The following is a 25,537-nucleotide window of genomic DNA, read 5'->3' as shown; positions in this document are numbered from 1 at the left end:
CCCTCATCCCTCGGGCTGTCCCCAACCAAGCCACCAGGGCGCCTACAGACATGCAGGTCCGTTAACCAAACAAGGAGGAACCGAGTGCAGACTGGTGACAGGCCATCTGTGCTGATGTGCACAGGGGCACGGAGCCCGGTGCACCGCCGTGCAACCGCACCTGTGAGTGAGCTCACCCCGCAGGGGACCTCCTGACACAAGGTGGTATTTCGGTCTTACGGTGCTTGATTAAGTGAAATTTCTGTGTTGTTACCCAGTTTCAGCTCTCACCAAATGACAATGAGCTTTAAAACATCCCCGAAACGAAGCTCTCTCCCCGTGACAGGTGACACGCCACACGCTCACGGGGAGACAACAGCTACCTGACCCTCCTCCCCGTCCCTGCAGACGCCTGCCATCAGCCAGGCTGTCTGAGGGAAGCCCGTCCTGTCGCCTCCCAGGGGCAGGCAGGGAACACTTGAAGCCCAGCGCAGATGCTCTGGGACTCGGGTGCGACCCCTTAGTTAGAAGCGTCCTTGCCTCACTGCCTCTGTGACGTTAGCTCACGTCAGTGTGAAGGCATCAGGACTAGGAAGACATTTAATAACTTGGCATCGGAATATGAGAACCTTCTGGGTCTGTTTTTCAAAACTGGCTGGAGTCAGGCAATAGCTGATTTAAAACTTCACAGAATTTAAACCAAATGATAATTTTTAGAAAGCTCTTCCTAGATGCAATTAAAAATGGCTAAAATAATATCATATGGCAACAAACCAAGATGTATGAGGTCTGTCCAGAAACCTCCAGCCATTGTTAACGGGACAGTTTGGGTGACATCGATGTCACCTGGCAGCCAAGGAGAGTGGACTGGAATGCGTGTGCGTGAACAATGACGACTTCACTGTACTGGTCAGTGGGGGCGGCAGATGTCATTGAGTGAGCATGTGGACCATGTGGCCGTCACGTTCACAATGACCGAGCGAGCGGGGCAGCAAACCTGCATCAGATTTTGTGTCAAACTTGTGGAAACTATTCGGACTCAGAGGCTTTCGGGGACGATGCAGTAAACGCAGCACAGATACCAGTGTGGCACGGACGCTTCAAAGACGGTGGAGAACCTGCTGAGAGTGACCCCGCCCTGGGAGGCCTGCAGCAGGCAGAGCACCTGAGCTCGTGCAGCACGCATGGGCTGCCATCAGCAAGTTTGGGCACCCAGGGCACTTAGCCCCCTGTGGCCTGGATTTGGCACCCGTGACTTCTGGATTTTCCCAAACTAAAATCACCTTTGAACAGGGAGAGATTTCAGACCATTGAGGAGATTCAGGAAAATACAACAGGGCAGCTGATGGCCATTCTAACAAAGGACTGTGCAGAGTGTTTTGAACAGAGGAGGAGACACTGGGAGAACTGTGTGAGGTCCCACGGTGCCTACTTTGAAGGGACTGAGGTGTCCTTGTCCTGTGTACAATGTGTCTTGTATCTTCCATAAATGTCTCTCCTTTTCATATTACGTGGCTGGATACTTTATGGAGAGACTTCGTTTTTGTGTGTGTGTGTTTTCAGATAAAGGAACGTGTGTTTCCGGCACACCTGTGCAATGTGTGTGCCACTTCGACACTGAAGCCGAGGAAGCAAGAGACTGGAGGCCAGTGCTCAGGAATAAATGGACCCTTTACCCTGAAAAAAAATCAATGTGTTTCGAGGTGCACGAGAGCAGAGCCACTGCTGAGGCAGCTGCTTTAAGTCCAGGCCAAGGTTATGCAGGGCTCACAGAAAACTCGCTGGGCGCCCAGCTGCAGGTGAGTTCAGCAAAGGAAGCTGCAGCTGGGCGGCCACAGCACTGCAGATGCCACTGACGCAGCGAGTCCCACGGAAACCCGCACGAAGGCGGCCAGAGTCTCGGGCACACCGGGCGGCGGCACAGGGAGAGGCCGGGAGGGGCTCCTGGGGCCCGGGCGCTGCGGGGCTGTGGGGGGCCTCCCAGGGCCCTGACGCCTCTGCCGGGGTGGTGGCGCCTCTTGGTCACAGGTTACCCAGCACTGATCCAGACTAACAAACACCATGTGCCCCAAACTAGAGAAAAGTGATGAATGAAACAAGATTTGGAAGAATTGCTGAAAATGCTTCTATCATGATGCGATTTTTCTACTTGAAAATTACTTGTGTGTTAGTCTTTAAAATGCCACATCTGCGCATGTAACTGGAAGGAAAATTTCTAACCACTTTTCACACCTTTCGAACAAAGAGCATCAGTGGGGTCTCGACACTAAAACACAGGCATGTAGCCCCTCCAATCAGCTTGTCAGCGGCAGCTGTGGACTTCCGGGAGACGGACACGACCCATCCGACCCCAGCGAGCGAGCGTCTGCGCCCCGGTGAGTGGGCATCAGGACGGCGACCTGCAGCCAGCGGCTCACGCGTCCGCAGTCTGCCTGCGAGAACCTATGGGAAGAGCTGGTCTTCTCGGCCGCGACAGCCTGCAGAGCCGAGCGCTGGAACAGACTCCGACTTCTCTAGACCCGAGTCACCCTGCCACATGGGGTCACACCAAGATGTTCAGAGTCACAAAGCCTGTCAATCACATTGTTCTCACTAAAATTAAAAAAAATACTTCCGGTCAGTGAGAGTAAAAGGCTTTGTGCTCTCCAAGTAAAATAAAAATTTGTTTTGAACTATGGCCTATTTCACCTTTATCTCGCTCTTTCCCCTCTCTGACGTGTGACAGAGCAGACACAAACCACCAGCCCAGCACGTCCCACACCCTACCTATCCCCTTTATTATGTTCCGTGCGCGCTATTACTCTAACAATCAGAGTTTCAAATAAAATGAGTCCACACCGATTTACGTTAGTGAAGATACAGGAAGAGCCAGAACCGAAGTTCTCGGGACACAGGCATCTGCCCACCGCGGTCTGTTTCACTCCCTGCCCCTCACCTGCCGCTCCAACCACACCAGGCCCACAGCGCCATGTGCAGGCGTGGCGTGGGGGTTTGCGTGGGGCACAAACCCCGGAGCCCAGCTCTCCGCACACAGCCCTGACTCCCTGGGACCGGGGGAGTCTGGGTCTGTGCCACAGGGCCCCACACAGGGCTGAGGTCACAGGGGTCTCCCGGCGCACCCACCTGGTTTGGGTGGGGGTGGTAACTGCTAACGGAAAAGCACAATAAGAAGAAGGGCGCCTGGCACCGGTCAACACTGTACGTGTTTCCTGGGCATCGCTGTCTCCACGGGGTCCTCCTAAAGGCAGTGAGACGTCTGGGGGTGATGACGATCTTGACTGTCACCCCCGATTTCTTCGGGGACAGATAGCCTGTGTCCTACCAAGGGACACTCAGGCCAGGCAAGTTCTGACCATGGAGAATGAGGAAGAGGGTAGAGGGCAGCGCGTCCCCTGGGCAGCGCTGGGTACAACGCTGACGTTCACTCTGCCCAGGGAAGCCGGCCAGTTGCCCCTGCCCCCGGGAAGGGCGGGCTGAGGAAGACCCGAGGCCGACAGGTGGGGAACCAGCTCTTCCTTACACGCCCGGGACCCACAGTCTTTCCCTCACAACGGCCCCAACAGCAAATCCACCACGATTTTCGGCACGTCCACCTGAAACTCACTGGACGGATAGGCTTGTTCAGGAAAACCACACCCAGACTCTGGAACACGGACACTGAACCTGTGAGCGCCAGGGAGCCGCCCCAGGCCGCGATGACGGCGAACAGTTTTCTGAGAATCTGGCCATCTCCACTTTTCAGTGGAGAAAGAATGGCAGGTAACTCAGCGAGAACGAGGCATCTAAGACAATGCAACACTATCGATGCGTTCTCACTGGGGTGGTCCAACAGCGGAAGGCCCCCCGGAGCAACGTCGGTTTGTGACTCCCACCGCTTCCCTTCACGGACACCTCCTGGCCTCGGGCTCCAGCGTGAGCCTGTGAGAGCAGATGCAGAGAACCTCTTGGAGTCCACGCGTGTTTCCAGTTCATTTACAAGTGAACTGGGTCCCTTTCCAGTCTCGTCTCCCGCTGGCCTTGAGCTTGGAATGGTGTCGCCTCGGCCGTCTAGAGGAGAGGCTGCCGGACACGGCTGTAAGGCCTGCACTCAGTGAGCTCCTGCTTCCCACAAACCCCGTGCCGCAGTCTCTGCGACCACCAGCGTTGCTAAGTGACAGCCGGTCCCCCTACCAGGGAGATGCAGAGGGGACAGGGTGCCCCTGAGACAGGGAAGGATCAAGTTGACTTTGGATTGATTCACATAATATTTTTGCAAATTAGTTATGAAGGGCCAGTGTTTCTGATCTATAAGCTGAGAGTAATGAAACTTTGCTCACCCAGCTGGTACCAGACGGGATGGCACGTGTTAACACGCTCGGATGACTGAAGGCGCACGCACATGAAGCATTTTTAGTTAGATGTACACATTTGCTCGTATTCCTGATTGCTTATTTTGGATGCTAATCCTCCTCTCAAAACTATTACCATGAAAAGTACGCAAATGTTATCTAGTTAGGGACAAGGTATAGCTCACGGTGACACTGCATACCGACGTTCAGAATCTGCAACGGGATTTTCTTCAAAGCAACAATCACTTCGTCAGAGCTCTTCCTTCTCAGGCGAGAGCCTGGGCCCAGCGAAAGCGCGACAGCTGCTTCTCATTCAAGGGAAGAAAAGGAAGAGAGAGTTTACATTTCCTATCAGGCCCCCAGCTGGACCGTGACTCTACCTAGAACCACAGCCAACAGGGTCATTGACGGGAGTCACGTGGCGGGCGGCACATTTTTGGAGCTGACACAGGGGCACCCAGCCTGTGTGATCACAGAGACCTGGCGAAGGAGCCGGTTTTCCTGAGAAGGGTCAAACCCACTCAGCTGTGAACACGAAACTGTTTTATTCCTTCCAACAACCGCTTCCAACCCCGATCCACTCAGCCCGCCCTAATCACACGCGGGTCGGGCCCCATGGGTTTCTGGTGGCTTTTGGTTATCACAGCAGTCGAGTCCAGTCCCAGCTCCCACCCTCTGTGGGGCTCTAGCTCTCTCCCTCAGCTCGAGGCCAGGCCCAGGGTGTGGTCCGCTTCCTGCCACCTCCCGTGCCCTCCCCCAGGTGTAGGCAGGAAGGAAGCCTGGAGAGGGAGGGAAAATCTGATGTGCTTATTCAAACCGAACGAGACGGCACTTGTCTGTGGCTAACGTGGACTGGCCATCGCTGTCCTCTCGGTGGCTGGTGTCCAAATGCTTGGGCACCCGTGGGGACTGTCCTGGAGGGCACATCGCCCACAGGTCCCCGCCACAGGGCACAGGGCTCCTCCCCACTCCTCCCCTTCCTTCCAGGCCCCAGGCGCTCCCTGCAATGGCAGCTTGCTCCTGCCAGCACCTGGCTGAGAGGGTGGCCCTGGGGGAAAGGGTGACTGCGTGAGGGCGTAAGTCCAGCCCCTCTCTGGGGCAGCCCTGCATCCAGGGAAAATGCAAGGAGCCTTGCCTGCCTGTCAGTGGGCACGGGGCTGTCCCGTCTCCGGGTGTGCTCCTGTCTCTCTCCTGGTCTCTCCCGTATCCTAATCCGGTTTTACTCTGCCCCCCTCCTTCCCACTGTTCCGATGGGCACTAGGCAGGCCAGCGACTGCCCTGACAAAGGGGGCATCCCCCAGGGGATGACCTGCCAGGCACCCCCTGAAACAATCCTGGCTTCACGATGACCATTCCTGAGTGTCCTAGCACCCACCCCTGTCCCCCCACCTGGCTTAGCTTCAGAAGGGGGAAGTCCCACCAGCACTCACTACGGCCCATTTGCACTGGAGGGCTGGGCCCGGCTCCCCTCCCTGGGTCCTGCCCTTGTCCCCGGAACAGGTGCAGCAGGGCCCTGCACAGTCGGACGGCCTGGGGGACGTGTCTGGCCTCCGCTCTCTGCAGCAGCGTCCCCGCCCTGACCACGGGTCAGCAACCTTCGGAGGTCCAGGGCCCCCGGCTGATGAAATCGGTTTGGGCGAAGGCCGAGATGCTTTTTGTAAACTCCCTTCCCAGGACCACCCTTACCTGCCCGACCCTCTGGGCACTGTTTCCCCATCACGGTGGGGAAGTCAGCTCTGCAACCAGACCCAGATCCACTGCCGTGCGACCCTCAGCAGGTACCCGCACTTCGGTGCCTGGGTTTCCTCGTCTCTAAAGTCGGGATGGCTTTTGTCACACTGCTTAGGCCTGGGGGGTCCTTTGCAGAGGTAATACCTGCAGAGAACTTGGCACATGTGCCAGGCCCGACTGGGGCCCGATGAAGCCGTTGTGCATGTCCAGGTAACGGCCAAGTGCACACCGTGGGTCCCTCCCACTGCCGCTCACCAGTGAGCTGTCTGAAAGCCCAAGAGACAGGCTGTGCGGGGCGTCTGCTCTGTGACTCAGCACCTGAGCGCAGACCGGCGCACCTGTGCTGAGGGTTTTCCGCGAGTTCGTGCCCAGCCAGAGTGCAAAGCCAAGTGACCTGTAACATTTTCCAGTAAAGGTGCTGGCTCTCTGCATCTGCGGTGAGACGCACTCATCCTCCAACACACGGTCAAACCCACCGAGAGCCTTTCCCTTCGGAAAACGTTTCTGGAGTTGTGTTACGTGACACATTTTAGAAACCTCACTGATGACACCGAGGGGTAGGAATTATGCTATCTGAATGTGCTTTGCCTAAATAACACATTTTTACTCAAAGTTTTAAAGGGAGAATATGCAGCAATTGACAGGAATCTTACTTCTGTCTCACACTATGCGTGACTGTACTTTGTTATTTCAATAGTAAGAAGCGATTGTTTGAAACTCTGGGTGAAAATGTAGAAGAATGAGAACCAGAGGGCTGTGGAACTGCGGCTGCAAACTTGCACTTCCACATGTGGAAGCACGTCAAGGACAAACAGTCCACATGCTTCTTTATTCATTATTTTCAAAACGCGAGCTATTTCTAAATTGTTCAGAGATCTGTGCGGAACAGACATCCTCCCCACTTCTTTACAGAAAGGTTTTTCACAGACACTGGCCAAGAGCACGTCCGGAGACAGAGCCATGTAAGCACATGTTCCCAAAGAGAGTCTGTGACGGAAAAAACGCTGGCACGCGCCCATGAGGGTGTCTACACACACATACACACATGCACGCACGCGGCGTTGCTGGGTGACCCACTCTGCAGAGTGACGTCCTGTCACTCCTCTGTGAAAACATTTGCCTCCCGTCACGTGAATTTAGAGCACAAATTAAAAGACGAATAAACATTTTAAAACCAGGGTAAGATTACTGATTAGTTGGGCCTTTTTAACATTCAATTTATGCTTAGAAAAAAAACCCAGAATTTTATGGCCTTGAGTCTCAAAGTCAATTCAAGTTATTAAGATTTGTTTGTGATCTTTAAAAGTTGGGGTTTGCCTACAGGTTGGTCAGCCAGCCTAACAGTAAAAACGTCTGAACACCTCTCAGTAGTAAACACACATGTCACTACAAAGATATTTATTGGACATTTACAGCTATTCAGTTTCTAATCATTTGCAATAACAGTTTTTCTTTTGCTATTTCAGCTTGTCAGGTCCTCATTCTGCACAGAATTATGGAAATCTAAACTCTAGGCATTTCACAATAAGCCAAGCTGTTACCTAGAGAACCTGATAGCGTTCACTGTTGAAGGGGCAGATTCAAGTGCCGTCTGGAATTTGCTTTTCTTTGGAAATATATTTTTTTCAATTCCCTGTGAATTGTTTGCAGGTTCTTCAGAACTATGAGCATTTTGTTTGCCAGTAACCCTCCCCTCCAGGTGGAGGTGACCTGGCCTGGTCAGTTACCGCCAGTCCCAGGGAGGGCGGCGAGTCTGTGCCTGAGCGGCCTTGAACTCAGCAGGAAACCATCAATGGAACCAAGTGGATGCAATGTTTTAAGTGAAAAACAATGACCCGGGGGAGGCTGCACCTTGATGACACAGAGTGACAAACACTTTACTCCAAGGGTTTCTACAACGAGGTTATGCTAGTATAAAGAATTAAATATTCTAGGTTTGAAACAAGGAGGGAACAGACAAAAAGATTCATAACACTGGTTATAATGAGGCTCACAGAACTCGGTGAGGACCTTGAAAGCATGAAATAAAGGACACACTAAGTGAAATAAAGAACAATTGACAGGGAAACAACAGGAGGGTGGGTGAGGTGAGAATCAAATCAATGATTTGGAACATAAGGAAGCAAAAACAAGCAATCAGAACAAGAAAAAAAAAAGAATAAAAAAATGAGGACAGTGTCAGCAGCCTGTGGGACAAGTTCAAGGGGCCCGACATTCATATCATATCATAGGGGTGCAAGAAAGAGCGAGAAACTGGAAATCTCTCTGAAAAAATAATAAAGAAAACGTCCCTGGCTTGTTGAAGGAAACAGACGTGAAGTCCAGAAAGCACAGAGTTCCAAACAAGACGGATGCAAAGAGGCCCCTCCAAGACGCATCATAATTAAAATGCCAGTGGTTAAAGATAAAGAGAGAACCTTAAAAGCAGCAAGTGAAAAGAAGTTAGTTACCTGCCAGGGAGTTTCCATAAGACTGTCGGCTGATTTCTCGAAAGAAACTTTGCAGGCATGAAGGGACTGGCAAGAAATATGCAAAGTCATGAAAAGCAGGGACCTACAGCCAAGATTGCTCTACCCAGAAAAGATATAACTTAGAATTGAAGGGCAGATATCTTCCCAGACAAGAAAAAACTAAAGGAGTTCATCATCACGAAACCATTATTATATGAAATGTTAAAGGGATTTAAGAAAAATAAGATCAAAACCATGAACAATAAAATTGCAAAAATACATGTCTACCAACAACTGAATCTAAAGAACAAACTAAGCCAGCAAGAACAGAGACAGAGTCATGGATGTGGACAGCGTTTTGATGGCTGCAGGATGGGGGGGTGGGAGGGAACGAGAGGTGAGGGGACAAAGAAGTACACGCAGGGGTCCCAGAACAGCTCTGGGGACGTGAAGCACAGCTCAGGGAAGGGAGCAGCCAAACAACCTACACACGACCCACGCACGTGAACGATGGTGGGGGACTGCTCGAGGGAGTGGGGGTGCTGGGTGGGGACACCCGTAAGAGCATGAGCAATGAAATACAATTTTAGAAAGAAGTGGGGTTGCCATGGGACTTTGGACACTCCATCTTCTTTAGAAGGCTCTCCAGTCGTGTTTTACGTCTGCCAAACAGCAGACGACGTAGCGCCCTCTCTCCCCCACTCTCTCAAACACACACACACACACACACACACACACACACGAGTCAGGAAGGGGGGAGATGCGGCCCAGGCCCGAGGCAGCTACATCAGAGCTGGGACGAGATCTCCGTCCCTGGAGCCAGCTGACTGCTACTCCAGACCCGGACAAGCCCAGGCTCACGCTGCTCGGCTGCTGAACTGGGCGTTACCGCTGGGCGGGAGGCTGTCTGCCACCGTGCCCTGGAGAAGGACAAAGGCACGGCTTCCGCACCCCCGCGTCTCCCTGCTGGAGCTGCCTGACCTCTCTGGAGCACTTCCCGCCTAAAACGAGGGTAGACTGGAGCTCTCTGAGAAACGTTTGGTTCTAAAAATCCTGCCTTTCCTCTCCTGCTGTATGCGAGGGTAGACTGGAGTCTGAATTTTCGCTAGGTGGCAGGGTTCTGCCGTCCCGGTAAGAAGGGGCCGTCTGACGGAAGCCTGGCGGCAGGCCACTTCAGAGAAACCCCCTTTCCCCACAGGGTACATTTTTTTTAAAGTCAAGGGTGAAGAATAACTACAAAGCCCACGGGTCACGTATTTTGTGAAGATCTAGGTCCATTTAGCGTAAATATAAACCCAGAAATGAATCAAACCCGCTCTTGCACAGGACACCAGGGTTGAGCGCTAACCTCAGATAAAAGCCTGCTTATCCTCACGCACTTTAAGATTCGTTTCAGCCTGGTCTCGCAGCGGGATCTTAAGCAGACCCCCTCCAGCAAACTGGCAGCTTCTCAAGCTGAGCAGCAAGCGAGCCAACAGCAGCCGAGACCCCTGGGCACCGAAAAGCACTGTTCAGGGTGTTTCAAAGTTGCCTGAGTCTCCTTTAAACAGATTTTGAGTGTCTCTGAATGTATTCTGAGCACTTACCCAGATGCATACGCATCGCATGGATGGAACAGAGCGCTTGGATTTTTGCCCTTATTTGTCAAACCCTGAATGAATATTCTTTTCAATCAGACTTTGTGGCTTCATCGCACTTTAAAAGTCGCTGCCCCAAGTCGGCCTTCCCATGAACGCTGCCCGGGAAATGCCAGTCCCAGCACCTCCTGAGACCCCACAGAGCAGCCCAGCAGGGGCCCTGCCCTGGAGGGATCAATCGCCCAGCTGGGATTTCTATGTGGCGGGCAAGACGCTGCCCAGGGTTCTTCGGGTTGTCAGAGAAGCTGATTAACTAGGCTTCTCTTCAGCTGATAAGTGTGAGGCATTTTCCCCATCAAGTATTGGTTAAATATGGACATACTCTTATTTTTTATATCCAAAGTTTCCTTTAAGCAAACAAGCAAGCCCAACTTCCTAAGCAAAATTCAACGACAGCACCAAAACTGAGCTAATCCACAGACTCGGGAATCAACACCATGGACAGACAGGTTGCTTCACTCCCTGCCCCCCTCCCCCCAGTGGGGCGACGGAAGTCTCTGGGGACCCTACCTTGGCCACCCGCAGGGGCTGCTTCTGCTCCCTGCCGCCTTGCAGTCTGAAGCCCCAGGGCGCCCCTCCGCTCATGGAAACGCAGATGAATTCCCCCGTGCCCATCCTGTCCCTGCGGCGGGCAGCGCGCAGGGCTGGAAGAGAGTGGAGCCCACAGCAGGCGGCAGGGACGCTCTGAGCGTCCGCAGGTCGGAGGGGACCCAGAGGAGCCTGCGCTGCGCGGGTGCCGCGCTAATGGGCCCCACCGAGGGCGCGCAGGGGGGACCCAGCCCACTCCTGCGTCACGCGCCTTCGCTCGGCCCCCCTGCGGCGAGGGGCAGGCGGGGGAGGGGGGGCGCGCGCGCAAGAGACAAGCCGGTGCGGGGCAAGATCAGACCGGGAGCCGGCGGTCTCTAACCCCAACGGGAGGAATCCCTCCCGGCACTTCACAGAAACTGGACTGCAGCACTGGCGCTTAATAACTGAAGTCGCAGAGGCCATGGGGAGGTGTTAGCCTCCAGGCCTCCAGCGACGTCCCACCCCGGGAGCTCTGCGCGCCCGGCCCCTGGATCATCAGCGTCCCTCCCGTACGTGTGTGCGGAGAGAATCACCACTCCGACGCTGGAACACGCCAAAGGAGCGACGGAGGTGGTTTAACCATTACTTCTCCAAGCTTTGCTGTCTGCAGCCTGGGCAACAAGCCCTGAAGAAGAGGAAATAAAAGAAGGCGGGGCATTTATTCTCTTTAGAGAACCGCCTATTCCGAACGGCAGTCTTCTGAACTGTATCCTATACACACCCAGTAAGGTCCAGGTAGCGCGCGACCTGCCCGGGTACATACGGCTGGAGGAGGGAGGGTTCCCTCCCGGAAAAGCGTTCTCCTCACCCCACCTAGTGTGCGGTTCAGAGTGTTTTGCGTTTAAACAAGCAGTTCACTTAAGACACTTCTTGAACCTGAATGGAATAGTCAAGCAGCCTGAGAAGGAATGTCAACTACAGGTTTATTTTCTTTTTTGTTGCTAAGATTTTACTTATTCTTTAGAGAGCAGCGAAGGGAGGGAGAAAGAGAGGGAGAGAAACCTCAGTGTGTGATCACCCTTTGTGTGCCACCCACGGACCCGGCTGCAGCCCAGGCCCGTGCCCTGACTGGGAATCGAACCGGGACACCTCGGGTCACAGGCTGGCGCCCGATCACCTGAGCCAGGCAGGTTTCCTATTTTCATAATATCTCACTCGTGTTCTGAATCTGGACGGTCCAACGTAAAGGCCGACTTTATGTGTGATCCAAAATATCTGAATGTTTTAAATCTACCAAGATTACGCAAATGGAGCGCTTTTCTTCTCTGTCGCACTCATCCACATGAAGACACACTCAGCCGCAGAGCCTGGGAACCTGAGCCCGCGCTCCCCAGGGCTGCGGTCCCAGGGACGGGACGGCCACCTTCTACCGGAAGCCCTTTCCCATGAGCTCGGGCACGCGCACAGCCCGCTCCGCCCCGAAGCCAGGAGGCCCAGTGAGGGCTGTGCTCACCAAGGCTGGGTGGGAAGGGGGGCGAGGAGGAGGGGGAGGGGTGGGGAGGGGAGGGCGGGAGAGATGCCACCACAGTCCCTTTGAAGGTCACGAAAACCAAACACTGAAGAAGCCTGAGTCTCTTCAGAAAGCTGAACTGACTTTACCAAACTCTTTAAAAAAAGCCTTTTACAAGTGGCACCCTAAAATAGGAACTCTAGGAACAAAAGTAAAGAAAAAGGACTTTTTAGATTGTTTCTCTCCCCTTTCTCAGGTCTCTGCTGCTCCTCAACCAGTCTCCACCCAGCCCCCACACGTGGCCCACAGCGGGAAGAGCCCCCAGTGAGGCCACGTGACCCTGCTCCCCGTGGCAGGCGGAAGCAGGGTGAGGGGCAGCCTCTCCGCACCCGCTGGCTGCTGCTCTGGGCCAGGGCCCACGGCTCCCTCTCTACGGGTTCTCTCGTGCACCCCGGACAACTTGACCCCCCCTCCCCGCGAGCTCAGACATCTTTCCTTAACTCTGGGCCACCTGTTTCTTTGGGGCTACGTCACAGAACCTAGAACTTGATATATTCAAAACCAAGTTCATTATCCCCCCCCCCCCAATTCTGCGTCTTCTCCCGGGTTCCCCATCTCAGGATGATGGGCTAGGTCATTACCTTTCCTTTATGTCTGGTTGGTTCCCTGAGACCCTGACTTAGGTTTAATGTGGTGCTGAAGGCTGGGACTGGGGCAGCCTCCTTGTGACCATGAGAGGCAGCGGGAGACAACTGTGAAGCCCCAGTCCTGACTGAATCAGTGCCGACAGCCCTGCAAGAGAAGTCACTGGGGCTTCCCCTGCTGTCGGCCGGTTCGCCATCCTCGAGCCGACACTTAACCAGCTGCACCCGATGAGCAGCTCCCCAGCCGGCTGGCTCCCTCGGACGGAGCCCCAGGGCCTCCGAAGTCGCTGAGGCTGGCTGAAGGTCTGCTCTGGCGGGACCCCCGACACCTGCCACTCCACCGGCCCTGCCGCAACCGTGCCGGGTAGTTGTGAGCGCTGCCCTCTTACTGGCTGTGGGCACAACCCTCACCCCTGGGGGCCCCGGGACGCGACTGCGGCCCGACCGAATGCCCAGTGCGTGTTCTCGGCCCTGTGCCCCGGCCTCCGGGCTCACACACGTCCTGTGCTCACCCCTCGCGTCCTATCGCCCTGGACACCAGCACGCCAGGGAGCTGCTCATCACCCCACCCTGTCCCGTCCCACTGCTGCGGCCACCTCTGTCCCTCAGGACTCCAGCACCCCCCCCATTCGTCTGTCTTGGCCTTATTCCCACCCCCGGTCACTCTGGACGCCACAGGGGTGACGTTGCTGAAGAGCAGCTTCTGTCCCATTTTCCTCTGCGTGGCATCTTCCTGGGCCTCAGGACAGCAGCCCCCTTTCCAGAGCAGACACTTCCCGCCTCCCACTCACTCCTCACGTCTTCGCCCACCTCCGCTCTCACCTTGAACCCTTTCACTCACACGGAGCCACCTTCAGCTTTTCCCTAATTTGCAAAAAAGCTGCAGCTGCTGGGGCTTTCCTTCTCCCAGGCCACACGCAGACCACCTGAGGCCCCCTCGCACCCTCCGCCTCCAGGCAGAGACCACCCTCTGCAGGGAGCCCTTCCTGACCTGTCTGTGTCGGGGCCCCTTCCACACGTGGCCTCGCCCACCCTGCCCCGGTCGGTGGTCTCGTAGCCTGTCTGAACCGCCAGCCCCGGCGGACGAGGGGCCGTTTCTGACTCGCTCAGCAGCGTGTGCCCATCTCCCACGTTCCCGACATCTAACCGGGGCTCAGTTGGTACAGGCGGGGTAAATGGTGGCTAGGACGCCCCAGGAAGAAGGTGCAGCAAGGACAGCCCAAGAGGTACAATTTCTCTCCCTCTCTCCCGGGGCTTCTGACTTGGCGAGTCTGTAAGCAGAGTGAGATCCCTGGCTGTGCCACCCTGTGAAGCAGGCAGGCTGCCTTTCCAGCCGGCACCCCGCCCCCAGGGGGCCGCAGCTGCTGTCGGGCAGTGAGGGTGACTTGGCTTTGTAACCAGGTCGGTCGGAGTCACCTTCTCTCCTCAACACAGAGATGAGTCAGGGATGGGTACCAAACTGAGACCGGAGTCAAGGGCATTCCCCTGGTCCCAGCGGTTAATTCCCACGTGGTCCAACCGCAGGGGAGCTTGAGAGCTGTCAGGAGCAAAACCACGCCGTGGACTCTGCCGAGGCCAGCAGGGCGGCCAGTGTGAGGGTGAAACCCCCCGGCTGTGTCGGGCGGGTGGCCCTCCCTGGGTCTCCAGGGCTCCTGTCTTTCTGGGTGTGTTGCCATTCAAGGCCCTGATGCTCCTGGCACTGGGCCATCTCTCAAAGTCGCATGTGGAACAAGCAGCCTTGGGGAGGTAGTTAAATCTCATTCAGGGACAAAGACCGAGGTTGCTAGCTGATTGTTGGCAAAAACAAAACAAAAAGATAAAAGCAGTGGGCCACCAAGCTTGGTGTTCCTGTTCCTCAGCCCCACCGTGTCACCGCTAGAGTCTGAAGAAGACGAAGTGACACCAGGTGCTGATGGCCGTGCTCTCGCCCGGCCCCGGTCGGTCAAGTCCCTCGTCTCTGACCCAGGAGTCTCCTGTCTCCTTGCAGCACCGGGAAACTCTAACAGGCTGGCTTAGTGGCCGGCAAGGAGGCGAAATCACACCCGAGACCTCGCAGGTGACGCTGGGACTCTGCCCGGGAAATGCAGCCTGGGCACGCAGCACACACACCGCACTTCATTCTGTCTGCGCTGCAAGAATCGAGGGGAGAGCAAAAGGAGTTACTTTGCGGAGGGTAGAAAAGTGACTTGGGGGGTTTGAAAATGGTCTGCTTAAGGGAACTCTGCTTCTACGACATTTAAATGATTTAACAGTGTATCAGGTGCTCTGCTTTATATACCACTCATTCATTTGCTTGGCTACGAAAAACAACATGGGCCTGCCTCAGAGGTGTTGTGCGTTGCGTTCTAGATGGGGTGAGTGGCGATCTCCTCGAAGGTGCAGAGACTTGCCTGCCGTTTGCAACAACGAGACACCTGCGAAGCACGAGCAAGCCCGGGCGGCGTGAGCCTGGCCTGCACCTGCGTCTTCCCCAGCTGCGCGAGCCCGCAGCCTGCCCTGGGAAGGTGCGTCGCAAACAAAAACACCCCGTGAGGGGCGACTCGTTCTAGCTCACAGGTGGTGAACACAGGCCTGTGGGCAGAATCCGGCCCTCCAACTTGTTTCTACCCAGCCGCAGTGCTGAGCTCCTTGCCCCTAGTGAAGGAGTGGTTACATTTACACTGTCCTGAAATGACATTCGGCCCTTTGAAGGTCACCGCCAGGCTGATGTGGCCCTGGTTCTGGAGTAACTTCACACTGGCCACTGGGCTTGGCTGGTGCTCTCTTCATTTTTCTAAATCAGCTTTTACTCCAAAGCATCATTACTTTCCATGTTGCGGGAATGTCTGCGATCTCTAACTATTCAAAAACCTCGATGTTATTCTTCATTATGAATGACTGGCATTTTGGGGGGGGAAAATAAAGCATCGCAGGAAGAGGAATAGATATTGTAAAATTATGTGAAACTCTGAATGACTAAAACTGGGATAATGTAGCATAATTTCAACATCCATACTAAACCTCAGCCTTTCCACTGAGGCCATGAGAACTTGGTGCTGGTCACTTATAAGCTCGCAGCAATGGGAACGAGCGGACAGAGCAGGCTGGTGGCTGTGGAGGGGCACCCGGGGGCCAGGGTGGAGGCCGGCAGTCACAGCGCAGATCCTCACAGCGACCTTAAGTCGGGGGCTTTGGCTGAGCAGGGGCAGAAGGGGACACCAGCGTCCCCAGGTCTGTAAGGCACACACTCACTTGTGACGTGACTGTGCAAGGTATCCCCAAGGAGAGGAAGCAAGGGAGGTGGTTAGTCCTGATGAGGAGGGTCAAGTGTGTGTGGGCGCCCGAGTCCCGCACCACCTGCTGGGGCCAGGAGGAATGGCGGGGCCTCGGAGGGAGATTGGACCGGAGGACGGAGCGTCCCACCCCTCTCTGCACTCCACAGCCAGACAGCTCAGTCTATTCGCTTTCGAGTCTATCGTTCATTTGTTCATCCATGCACCAGTCACTGGAGAGCTGAGTGCCGGGTGGGGAGCCCTGCTCTCCCGGGGCGCAAGCTTCACCCAGAAGCCAGCCAGGGAGCCTGAGACAGGAGCAGGCTGAAGAAGCCACCGGCCACCCCCACGGCGCTGAGGCCCCAGGTGCTGTAAAGCAGGGAGAGTGGGTACAAAGGCAGAATCAACTCTGTAGGTACAAAATCTTGAAGGGCAGCGGAGAGAGTCCGTACTCTTTACTGAGAGTCCGAGATGGAGTTAATGGAGCAGAGGCCCATGCCCCTCCCGGGGTCAGCGAGGAGCCAAGGGCTCTGGGAGCGCTCCCAGTCTGCAGGCAGAGCAAGGCCACGCAGGTCAAGGCCGTTTCCCAGGCAGGGACTTTCCTGCACGTCGTTCCCCAGCACCTGCCAAGCCCGGCCTTCCATACTTCCAGTGCTGGCGTCGCCCTCCCCTTTCTGACTCTGCCACCCGGCGATGACACCGGTGTCCCAGAGCTCTAGCTGCCAGGCGGCCTGTCTGTCCCTGAAAGTGGGGCTCCAGGTCTCCTCTCAGGTCTCTGTCCCCTTCCCAGGTGACGCGGATACTCATCACCAGGCTGGGGCCAAGGCCGTCCCACATGGTGAAGCCCTTCCCTGCAATGATCTAAAACACCTTTGGAAAAGTGCCCCATCTTTAATCAAAAGGCAGGGTGTTTTTTAAAATCAAAACATTGAGATGTTTGAGAAAGTCATCTGTTTTGCCAGATATCTGTCCGAGTTCAAGAACACGTATGAAAACCAGTGACAGGCGTGAGACCCCGCTGAGACGCGGCCGTCTGCTCTCGCCGTCGGAGGCTTATTAATGCCTTTGAGGAGTCCGAGAATCGCCTGATGGAGATCATCTGAGGAAGTGTAAAATCTAGAGCAAGTGTGTTGTGTTTGTTGAGGACGCGGCCCTTTCACAACTGCAGGCAATTAAAAGAATGTGTGTGTGAAATCTGACGGACCCAGTGCACAGAAATTCCGAGTAAAAATATGTCCCTTCTTCCGACACTTTCCTTAAGTAGTTGGGGTGTTTTGTAAGTCCGGGGGAAGAGTGGATCCTGTGAAGGACGCCCTCAAAGCGCAACAGGGCGGGGCCTGACTTGGGGGACTTTTCAGCCCAAAGAAGAGCCAGATGATAGGCCTTAAAATCGACTCCACGTGGTTCTTCCCACACCCACCTGTGCTGTCTGGGCAGCTCCTGAAACCCAGGTGGCGGAGCGACCCAAGACACGTTGTTTTAAGCCCTGGGAAGCGGAGACGTGCTTTCTAGTTAGTGTGACCGTTCATCTGCAGACCGAGCCCGCCTTAGTCTCTCCACAGGGCTGTCTGGGCTGAGGAACCCCTGGGACTAAGTCGCTGAAATCGCGAAGAGCCCTCTGGAGACAAGTAAATAGACGATGGACACAGCCCGGGTGACGCAGAACCACACCGCGGGGTTTCAGACTCGAGAGCACCTGTTTTCAAAGGCGCAGAGACGCACAGGGTGGGACGCGCACTTGTCTCTGAGTTGATGGAACGACACAGGGGCGCCCTGTGCGACTCGAGAGCGTCGTTAGAGATGAGCAGGATGAGACTGTGAGTGAGGGCGACAAGGTTCAAAAGTGGAAGCTTACGGTGGCCATGGTCTTGGTAGACAATGTACACGAGTATTATTTCAGCCCAAGGACGGCCCGTCTCTACAGCCCTGGCCTAGCAAAAAACGGGCTTGCTTTGGTCTCTGAGTCCGTTCACCACAGGATGGTGCTAATTACCTCTTTCTTATGTGCGCTCGCTCGTGGAAGGGGTGGAAAAGGGCAACCGTTACAAGGACCACCCACTTTTAAAGGGAACTACACACAATTCTTGTATCAACTATGACATTACCAAGCACATCAGCTATAAATCATAGTCTTCGGATGAAATTCAGAGAGAATTAGGATTAGGTTTAATAAACACAGGGGGCTTTTTCAATCTTTAGGGACAGCCAATCTGTACTGATGTATTCATTCACTTTGTCCTGGTCTCCTTGTGAAAAATAGCACCTTTTTTGGAATATAGGTAGTGAAAGAGGCCGTCTACGACTGAACAAAAGAAAACTAATGAATGTAGCCAAGAACTGGGCTGCACTCGTAGAGGTAAGCCCTTTAGCATTATCCTTTAACCAGCCATTTGACTCAACACTTAGTAATGCAGACAAATACAGTAACGTCTTTTCAAAGAAAACAACTGAATTTGCTTTATATTTTGAGCTGAATCTAAGAAAATTTAAACATGAGGCACTCGGCTACAAACTATTAGACGCCATAGGTACAGCCTCTTGGTCCCTACCTTCAAGGTGTCCAGACCCAGAGTGGGCCGGCCAGCTGCGGCCCGAGGACCACCAACGCCTGAGGCAGCCACTCCGCAGCTTTAGACGACAGGTGTGTGGGGTGCGGCTGTGTTCACGCAACCTGATTCCAAGACGGGCAGGAGCTGGGTTTCGCCCGTGGGCTGAAGCTTGCTGGTCAGTCTGTTAGAGTGAAGGAAAAATACTAAGATGAAACCAACGACTGAGAACAACAACAACAACTAAAGACAGTGGTTTTTAACTCTGTGTCTGGACACGAGGGGACACCATGCAGCAGGAGGAATTCCCAGAGAACTGCCAGAGAAGCCGAATAAAGGTCCTTAACACCCGCGCAGGGACGCCAGACAGGCGGAGCCTGCCGGGGGTTGGGGGGGCGCGGCGAGAGTGCAGGCTCTGCCGGGGGCGGGCTGCGGGGCGGCTGCGGATGGCGGGGCCTTTGCTGATCCCGTGCACCGAGAGCAGTGGGGTGATTTTTGTCTGCAGGGGACACCTGACATTGTCCGGGGACCTTTCCGATCGTCATGGCTGTGCGGGTGGATGGCTTGCCACTGGCCTTCGGTGAGCAGAGGCCAGGGATGCAGCTAAACACCCCTCAGAGCACAGGGCAGCGCCCACGCCCAGCAGAACACTCGTTATCTGGCCCAAAGAACCAACCCTGAGAAGGACGTGGTTAGAAAGCCCTTTGGTTTTCAACTGTGAGGAAGTATAAACTGTAAGGAAAGCCAAAGAAGTGTCAGCAAAACAAGGAGAAACTACCACCTCTTGACTCCTGTAACCTTAACATGTCACTCTCCCCAAACTACTGTTCCAAGTTAGAGTATCCTACACCCCCTCAAAAAAGCCACTCACTTTCCTCATAATAAAATACAGTAAATGTAGCTCAGTTATGGTCTTATGATCGGTTTATTCAGAGAAATGGTTGTTCCCGAGAACTGCATACAGCTCTGTTCATATGAAGCCTTCACGTCAGCTGGTGATCAGACGTGCGCTCAAACATCCCGTGGAGGTTCAGAGGCTTCCTCACAGCGAACTGTCACGTCAGGTTGACCCGTGAGGAGATTTAAAGTGTCAGTGGTTTCCCAGGCCACTTAACACACTCGATTTTCCGGGAAACCCATTGTGTTTCAGTCCACCGTGGGCTCCGTGCCAGTCCTTCGCGGGCAGATCCGGAGATCCGACCGCCGAGGTTCTGCCCTGTCGGATGACATCCAACCTGCTCCAGCTGCAGCGTCCTGGCTGACCTTCGGGGTCACATTTACTCATTTCCTGTACAGTCTGCACCTATGACCATGTGTCCTGGCCTCATTTTAACCTGGTCACCATTGTAGGGCGTTTCCTGGGGAACCGGCTGCTCTGTGCTGTGCTGCCACTGTCCTGGAAATGACGCATTTTCTCACCATTACCGCCCCTTCCCCACGGCCCTGACGCAGAAAACTGGAGAAGAAACACGCGCAGGTGTCTACACTGTTCCTTCGATGTCCGGGAAGGAACGGGGATGACAGGTCCCACCAAGGCTGCCCCAAGGTCAACACAATGGAACCACATAAATAGCTTGATGATGTGTTTGTTAACATGTTATTTTGAAGCCAAGATTTTCTTTTCAATTATAAAAACAGAGGCCTATCTTTTGGTATATACTTGTAAAGAACAAACTTTTGAATGAGGAATTTTCATAGATTGTTTTTAAAACAAAGTCAATTTGCATCCTTTTGTTAAAACACCAGGTAGAATAAAAATAAGGGGAGAATGTTCATTACTGCTATCTAATTGAAGCCCCTGTGCTTCCTGTCTCCATAGTAACAACGGAATGAGAGGAAACCCTGTATTGTAGAAGACACAGGTTTGGAAAACTCGGGGCCCTGGAGTGACGACTCAGCTTGGCAGGGCTCTGTCTGCAGGCGTCCTGATCCTCCCTGCAGGTTTCGGAACCCTCCCCCACACATCCGTGGGCGTGGCAGAACTAGATAGGTGCTAACCCCAGTGAACCAGAAGATACAGGATTGTTGACCTCAAAACATAGTTACTGAGAACCACCAATGTGTCCAACCCTGTTAGATGACCCAGTAAACAAAGAGAGCACGCCCATCACAGGACACTTGTTGAGCACCCACTTCCTTGCATGCAGTGCGAGAAGCTGGGGACAAAGGTGAATGAAACATGGTCCTCAGCCACAGACAGTCCACAAGCTAGTTGTGGGACCAGGTGTAAGTGCAAATCACAACGCCCAACACAATACTGCTGTGAACAGGTAGAGTTGTGACGTTAGGGCAGCTGGGAAGAAAACGAACGGGTGCTGCTGGTGGTGGCGAAGAGACAGGTGCTCACAGGCTACTGCCAAGTTCAGGAAGGACCCCAGAGCTGGGGAGACAGGAGGGAAGCACGGAGGAAGGGGGAGGAAGTGGGGGGAGGCCAAGGGTGATGCAGGCAGGGAGAGAGAGATCCTAACAGGCCTTGCAGACAGAAGCAGGTATAAAATCAAGGACTGAGGCCTGGCTGGAGAGTGGAGACTGGCGGGGCCGTGCTGGGTGCGGAGCCGAGGCTGGGAGCCCAGTGGATCCAATTATAACAGGCCTGGGGCTACAGTGCTTTATCTTGAAGGCAAAGAAGGGCCAACACAAGTTCTTGAAGAAGGAAATGAGAGTGGAAGGTGTTTGGGTGGTTATTTTATTTTTGTTTTGTTATGTTTTGAATGCTGCTGTTCAGATGAATGTTTTAGAAAGTTACTCCGGCAAGAAAATAGACCCATATAACAAAGTAGAGAACCCAGAAACATATACACACAAGCACACAATATACACACAGACACACAATCACTTGATTTTGGACAAAGTTACCCCAGCTATTCAGTAAAAGAAATGATAGTCTTTTAGATAAAAGGGCGCCAGAAAAATTGGATATAATACCGCATAAAATTAAACATGATTCCTATCTCCCACAAAAACTAATTTGAAATAGATTCTGCTATAGGCTGAATGTTTTTGTCCCTCAAAACTAACACGCTGAACCCTAGTCCCCGTCACTACCATCCAGCCCCTTCCTGGTCGCGCATCGGGATGTCCAGTCTCTCCACGTGCAGTAGACTGGGCGCTGTAGCACCACGGGACCTGCCGCAGCCTTGGCCGTGACCCTGGGAACTCCTCCCAGACCAGACTTCCACTCCGACAGCACAGCCCCCGGAGGCCTCCCATTGGTCGAGACCCGCACTGCGCCTCGGCGCCCGCACCCTCGCCCCGCCCCGCAGGTCTGCCCCACGTGGGTTCAGGGCCCCTGGCTCCCACCACTCACCCAGAAACGCCGGGCGGGCCTAGGGCTGAGGGAGGACCCGCTCGTTTCCACCCTCCTTCCTCACGCCTGGCAGATGCAGCGGACTCAGGCGGACATCCGCACGCATGGGGTCCTCAACAGAAGCCCCTCCGCGTCTCCGCCCACGTTCCGTCAATGCCCTTGGCCCAATTTCTCAGGAATTAACGCTCCTGTTCCACGTCGTCGCTGTGGCTGTCAGAACCAGCCCCGAACCGCAACAGCAACTCAGGCGGAAACCATCCACCCAGACAGGTTGGTGAGCCTGGCGTCCGGGCAGGCGGGAGGCAGAGGCCTGGAGACACGACGTACCAGCTGCCGCTGAGCTGCGCGAAGCCGGTTTCCCGCGCTGGACGTTCCTGTGAGACTCCGCCCCCTAGTGGCGGACACTTGGGCCGCCCTGCCTGCGGAACCGCCGTGGCCACGTGACAGCCAGCGCACCTGCGTCGGGGTGCTGCCTCGAAAGGGTTCCCACCCGGGAACAGTGGGTGGAACCCACCTTCCGAGGACCCCCTGGCTGGTAGGAGTCCCCGCCATGGGTCCAGCCGGGTTGGCGGGTTACTCTCTGATATAGGGGAGTGTAAATGTGTGTCAGCCTTTCACCAGCTTATGACTCCAAAACAAAGTGACACTGCAGAAAACGACCCCGTGACTGCGGGGCCAGCGGAATTCCATCCCTGCTCGCAGTGCTGACCTACTCGTGCTCCAGATCTCAGTGCTGGAGACTTCCGGTGGCCCAGAAGTCCTGCCACGTGCTGGCCTGCCGCGCGGTGACCCCTCTGCGCATCTCTCTGCGAGGAGTGGAGCCCGAGGACAGGACTCAGAAGGGCCCCAGCAAGGGAAGGAGCAGGGGCTCCAGGGGGCAGCAGCCCACTCTCCCGCCACCAAGACGGGCCTGTGGGCCGTCCGGTGACTGGAGACCTCTCCCAGCCGGTGCCGCAGGCTGCTGGGGCCTCCGGGGCTGGACGCAGCTCTCGGATCTATGGGGACAGGGGAGGGGAGCCTCTGGTCGTCCAGTCAGAAAGTCACCTTAACTCTAGGCCAGCAATACACGCTGCACTTCATTAATAGCAGGAACATCCACTCCCTTCACAAGTAAGCTCCACGCTCTCCTATCAAACTCTGCGGGCAACGTTGGGCCCCGTGGCAACAACAGACTGACCCACTGTCCACTTTGCTTGCGCCGTGTGGCCCGCTCAGCCTTCCCCTGCCTAGTCTGCTGTGCACACCAGTAAGTCCGTCCGTGGTGGATACACCCTGACCAGTAAAATGTACTGGTCTTAATTTTTAAAACAGACGGATTTTAAAGTAGCATTATTTATTTTAAGAGGTCCCCCCAACCCCAAACCAGTGGCTGAAACTACACAGAGTTTACTTTTCTCTTGCGTAACAGCTCAAAGGCAGACGGGTGGAGGGGAGGAGGTGTTTCTGCTCCTGGAGAAACCGGGGTCACGAGCTCCTTTTATTTTATCCCTGGCCATCCCTCCTACAGGACTGTCCTCGGCTAGACTGCCACGTCTGCCGTCCGGCCTGTGGGAAGCTGAGAGAATCAGGAAGGCACACGTGAAGGCGAGACGAAAGCTGTGCACTGGGTCTCCACTCCAGTGAGGGAGGCCGCGGCTGCAGCCCACGCGGCTGCACCCCGAAAGAGGCCTGTTCCGGAAGAAAATCAGCCATCACCACCGCAGATGTGACATCCTCAAACCTAAATCTCTAATACTTTATTTACAGCAAAAGTATAGAATTGCGTTATTTCTCTAGTTAATCACGTAGGTGGACTCGAGGAAGGAATCCAAGGGAAGTCATTTCTTCTTGTTCGTGATCATATACTAAAGCACTGACTTCAAGTGGATTGTCAGCACCTTTTCTACTTCATCCGCCATTGTTTCAGTGAGTTACCAGGTGCTTTTTATTTCTCAGACTCAATCCTAACAGCAAAAAGGAAATATGTGTGATGGAATACCACATAATGAGCTTTCGGTATTACGAAGGTGAGAGTACCTTCCTCATAAGCTGTTTGTTACATAGAAATTGCGTTTCATTCACCTCCTAAGTGCCCGCTCTCCTGCCTTCTTTCCTTAAATCAACAAAATCAGTGCATGGACAGCATGGGGTCACATCTCATCCAAGTCCCCAGGAATAAGCGGTGGGAGGGGTGAGCTGTGCATACAGAACTACTGCTGTGTGGTGGCCACAGCTCCGTGTCCCACCGGCTTTGAGAGCAGGCGACAGACCTGCACTCCCTCCGCAGATCTTAGCCCGGCCCAGGAAAACCTGCATAAAACCCAGAGACTGGAGGATACATTTCTGACTCTAAAACCTCATGGAGACTTTGGGAAATAAATGTTTTCTGAACACCACATTTTTATGAAGACTTGCTGCCTCCATATAAGTAAAAAATATTGAAAAGTAAGTCAGCATGTCTTCCTCAGTTTAAACCTGAAATAACTGTTCTTTTGGTCAGAGTGAAAACCAGGCTCCTTACAGTAGACTGAAGGACCCAACCCCGTTTGCCCCCTTGACCTCTTTCCTCTCCTTCAGTTTCCTCTCATTCCCTTGCCGGCTGCCTTCTGCTCTAGGAACATTCCAGAAGCCCTTCTTTCTGACATAGGGGCTTTTGGGGGCTCTGTCTTCTGCCTAGAATACTCTGCCCCCGGTGATCTGTGGGGCCGACCCCACTGCTGCCTTCCAGGCTTTGATCAAACCTCACCTGCGTGAGGCTGGGTCCATCCAGGTCCCTCAGAAGCTGATGGCAGTGTGGAATTAGACACACAGGAGAGTTGTGAGGGGACACACTTGTGTCCAGTAGACCACAAAGAGGAGCAGGAGAGAAGGTTTCATGGACCTCATGGAGCTAACACCTGGAAACAGGGGTGGGGCAGGGGGCGAGCTGGCTGGGATGAGCCTGAGGCTGCAGGGCGGCTCTGGGGGAGCCTCAGCCCCAGGCGCCCCAGGCTAGCAGACCCCCTGGGGCAGTGGTCCGCCACACTCGGGCTGGTCCCTTAGCAGTGGTATTGAGTGGCTGAGAGCATGTTTGCTTTGGGCTGCATTGTTTATTTGAGATTCCCGAGAAAAATGGAGATGTATATCCAGACAAAAACTTGTACATCAATGTTCAGAGCAGCATTATTCATGCTTTTATTCCAACTGATATTCCAACAAGGATGAACCTTACAAACAGGCTGCCAGGTGAAAGGACTGTCATGAAGGACCCCATCTGCGTGACCCCATTTATACAAAATGCCCAAAATAGGCTCATCTGCACAGGTGGAAAGTAGATCAGTGGTTGGCCAAGGCTGCGGGATGGGAGGGTTGGGAGAGGGGGCAGCGGGGAGAGCATGTTATGCCTCCATTCAAAACCCAAAGTGACTTTTCTTCTGCTCGGAGTGATGGGAATTGTTCTAAAACTGTGGTGATGGCTCTATAACTGTGAATGTATTAAACACCTTTGGGTGCACACTTAAACAGGTGAATTGTTCGTTGTATCTCGATTACAATTGCCTCAATGACAAGTATCTTAAAGCTACTATTTAAAAAAAGGAAAAAAAAGTAATTCCAGAAACAGCTGGTTGTTGTGGCCTGATGAACTCTTAAACTCTACTGTTACTGGTTGCTGTTCACAGGCCTTCCAC

The 25,537-nt window shown here is 54.2% G+C and overlaps 1 protein-coding gene across 1 annotated transcript in view; it reads right to left on the bottom strand.

The window, feature by feature from the left end:
* The window catches only part of SYNPO2 (synaptopodin 2), an 85,444-nt gene extending 74,532 nt beyond the window's left edge, over positions 1 to 10,912 (bottom strand). Inside the window, exon 1 of the mRNA XM_037129872.2 lies at positions 10,636 to 10,912. Within this exon, the coding sequence (XP_036985767.2) occupies positions 10,636 to 10,740 (105 nt within the window). The 5' untranslated portion in view covers positions 10,741 to 10,912. The remainder of the gene's footprint in view (positions 1 to 10,635) is intronic.
* Positions 10,913 to 25,537: the final 14,625 nt, after the last annotated feature.

Source organism: Artibeus jamaicensis, unplaced genomic scaffold (assembly GCF_021234435.1).
Source record: "Artibeus jamaicensis isolate MK-2021 breed Jamaican fruit bat unplaced genomic scaffold, CSHL_Jam_final scaffold_537, whole genome shotgun sequence".
Classification (NCBI taxonomy): domain Eukaryota; kingdom Metazoa; phylum Chordata; class Mammalia; order Chiroptera; family Phyllostomidae; genus Artibeus; species Artibeus jamaicensis.
The sequence above is the reverse complement of the archived record's forward strand: the minus strand, read 5'-3'. Positions and strand labels throughout refer to the sequence as shown.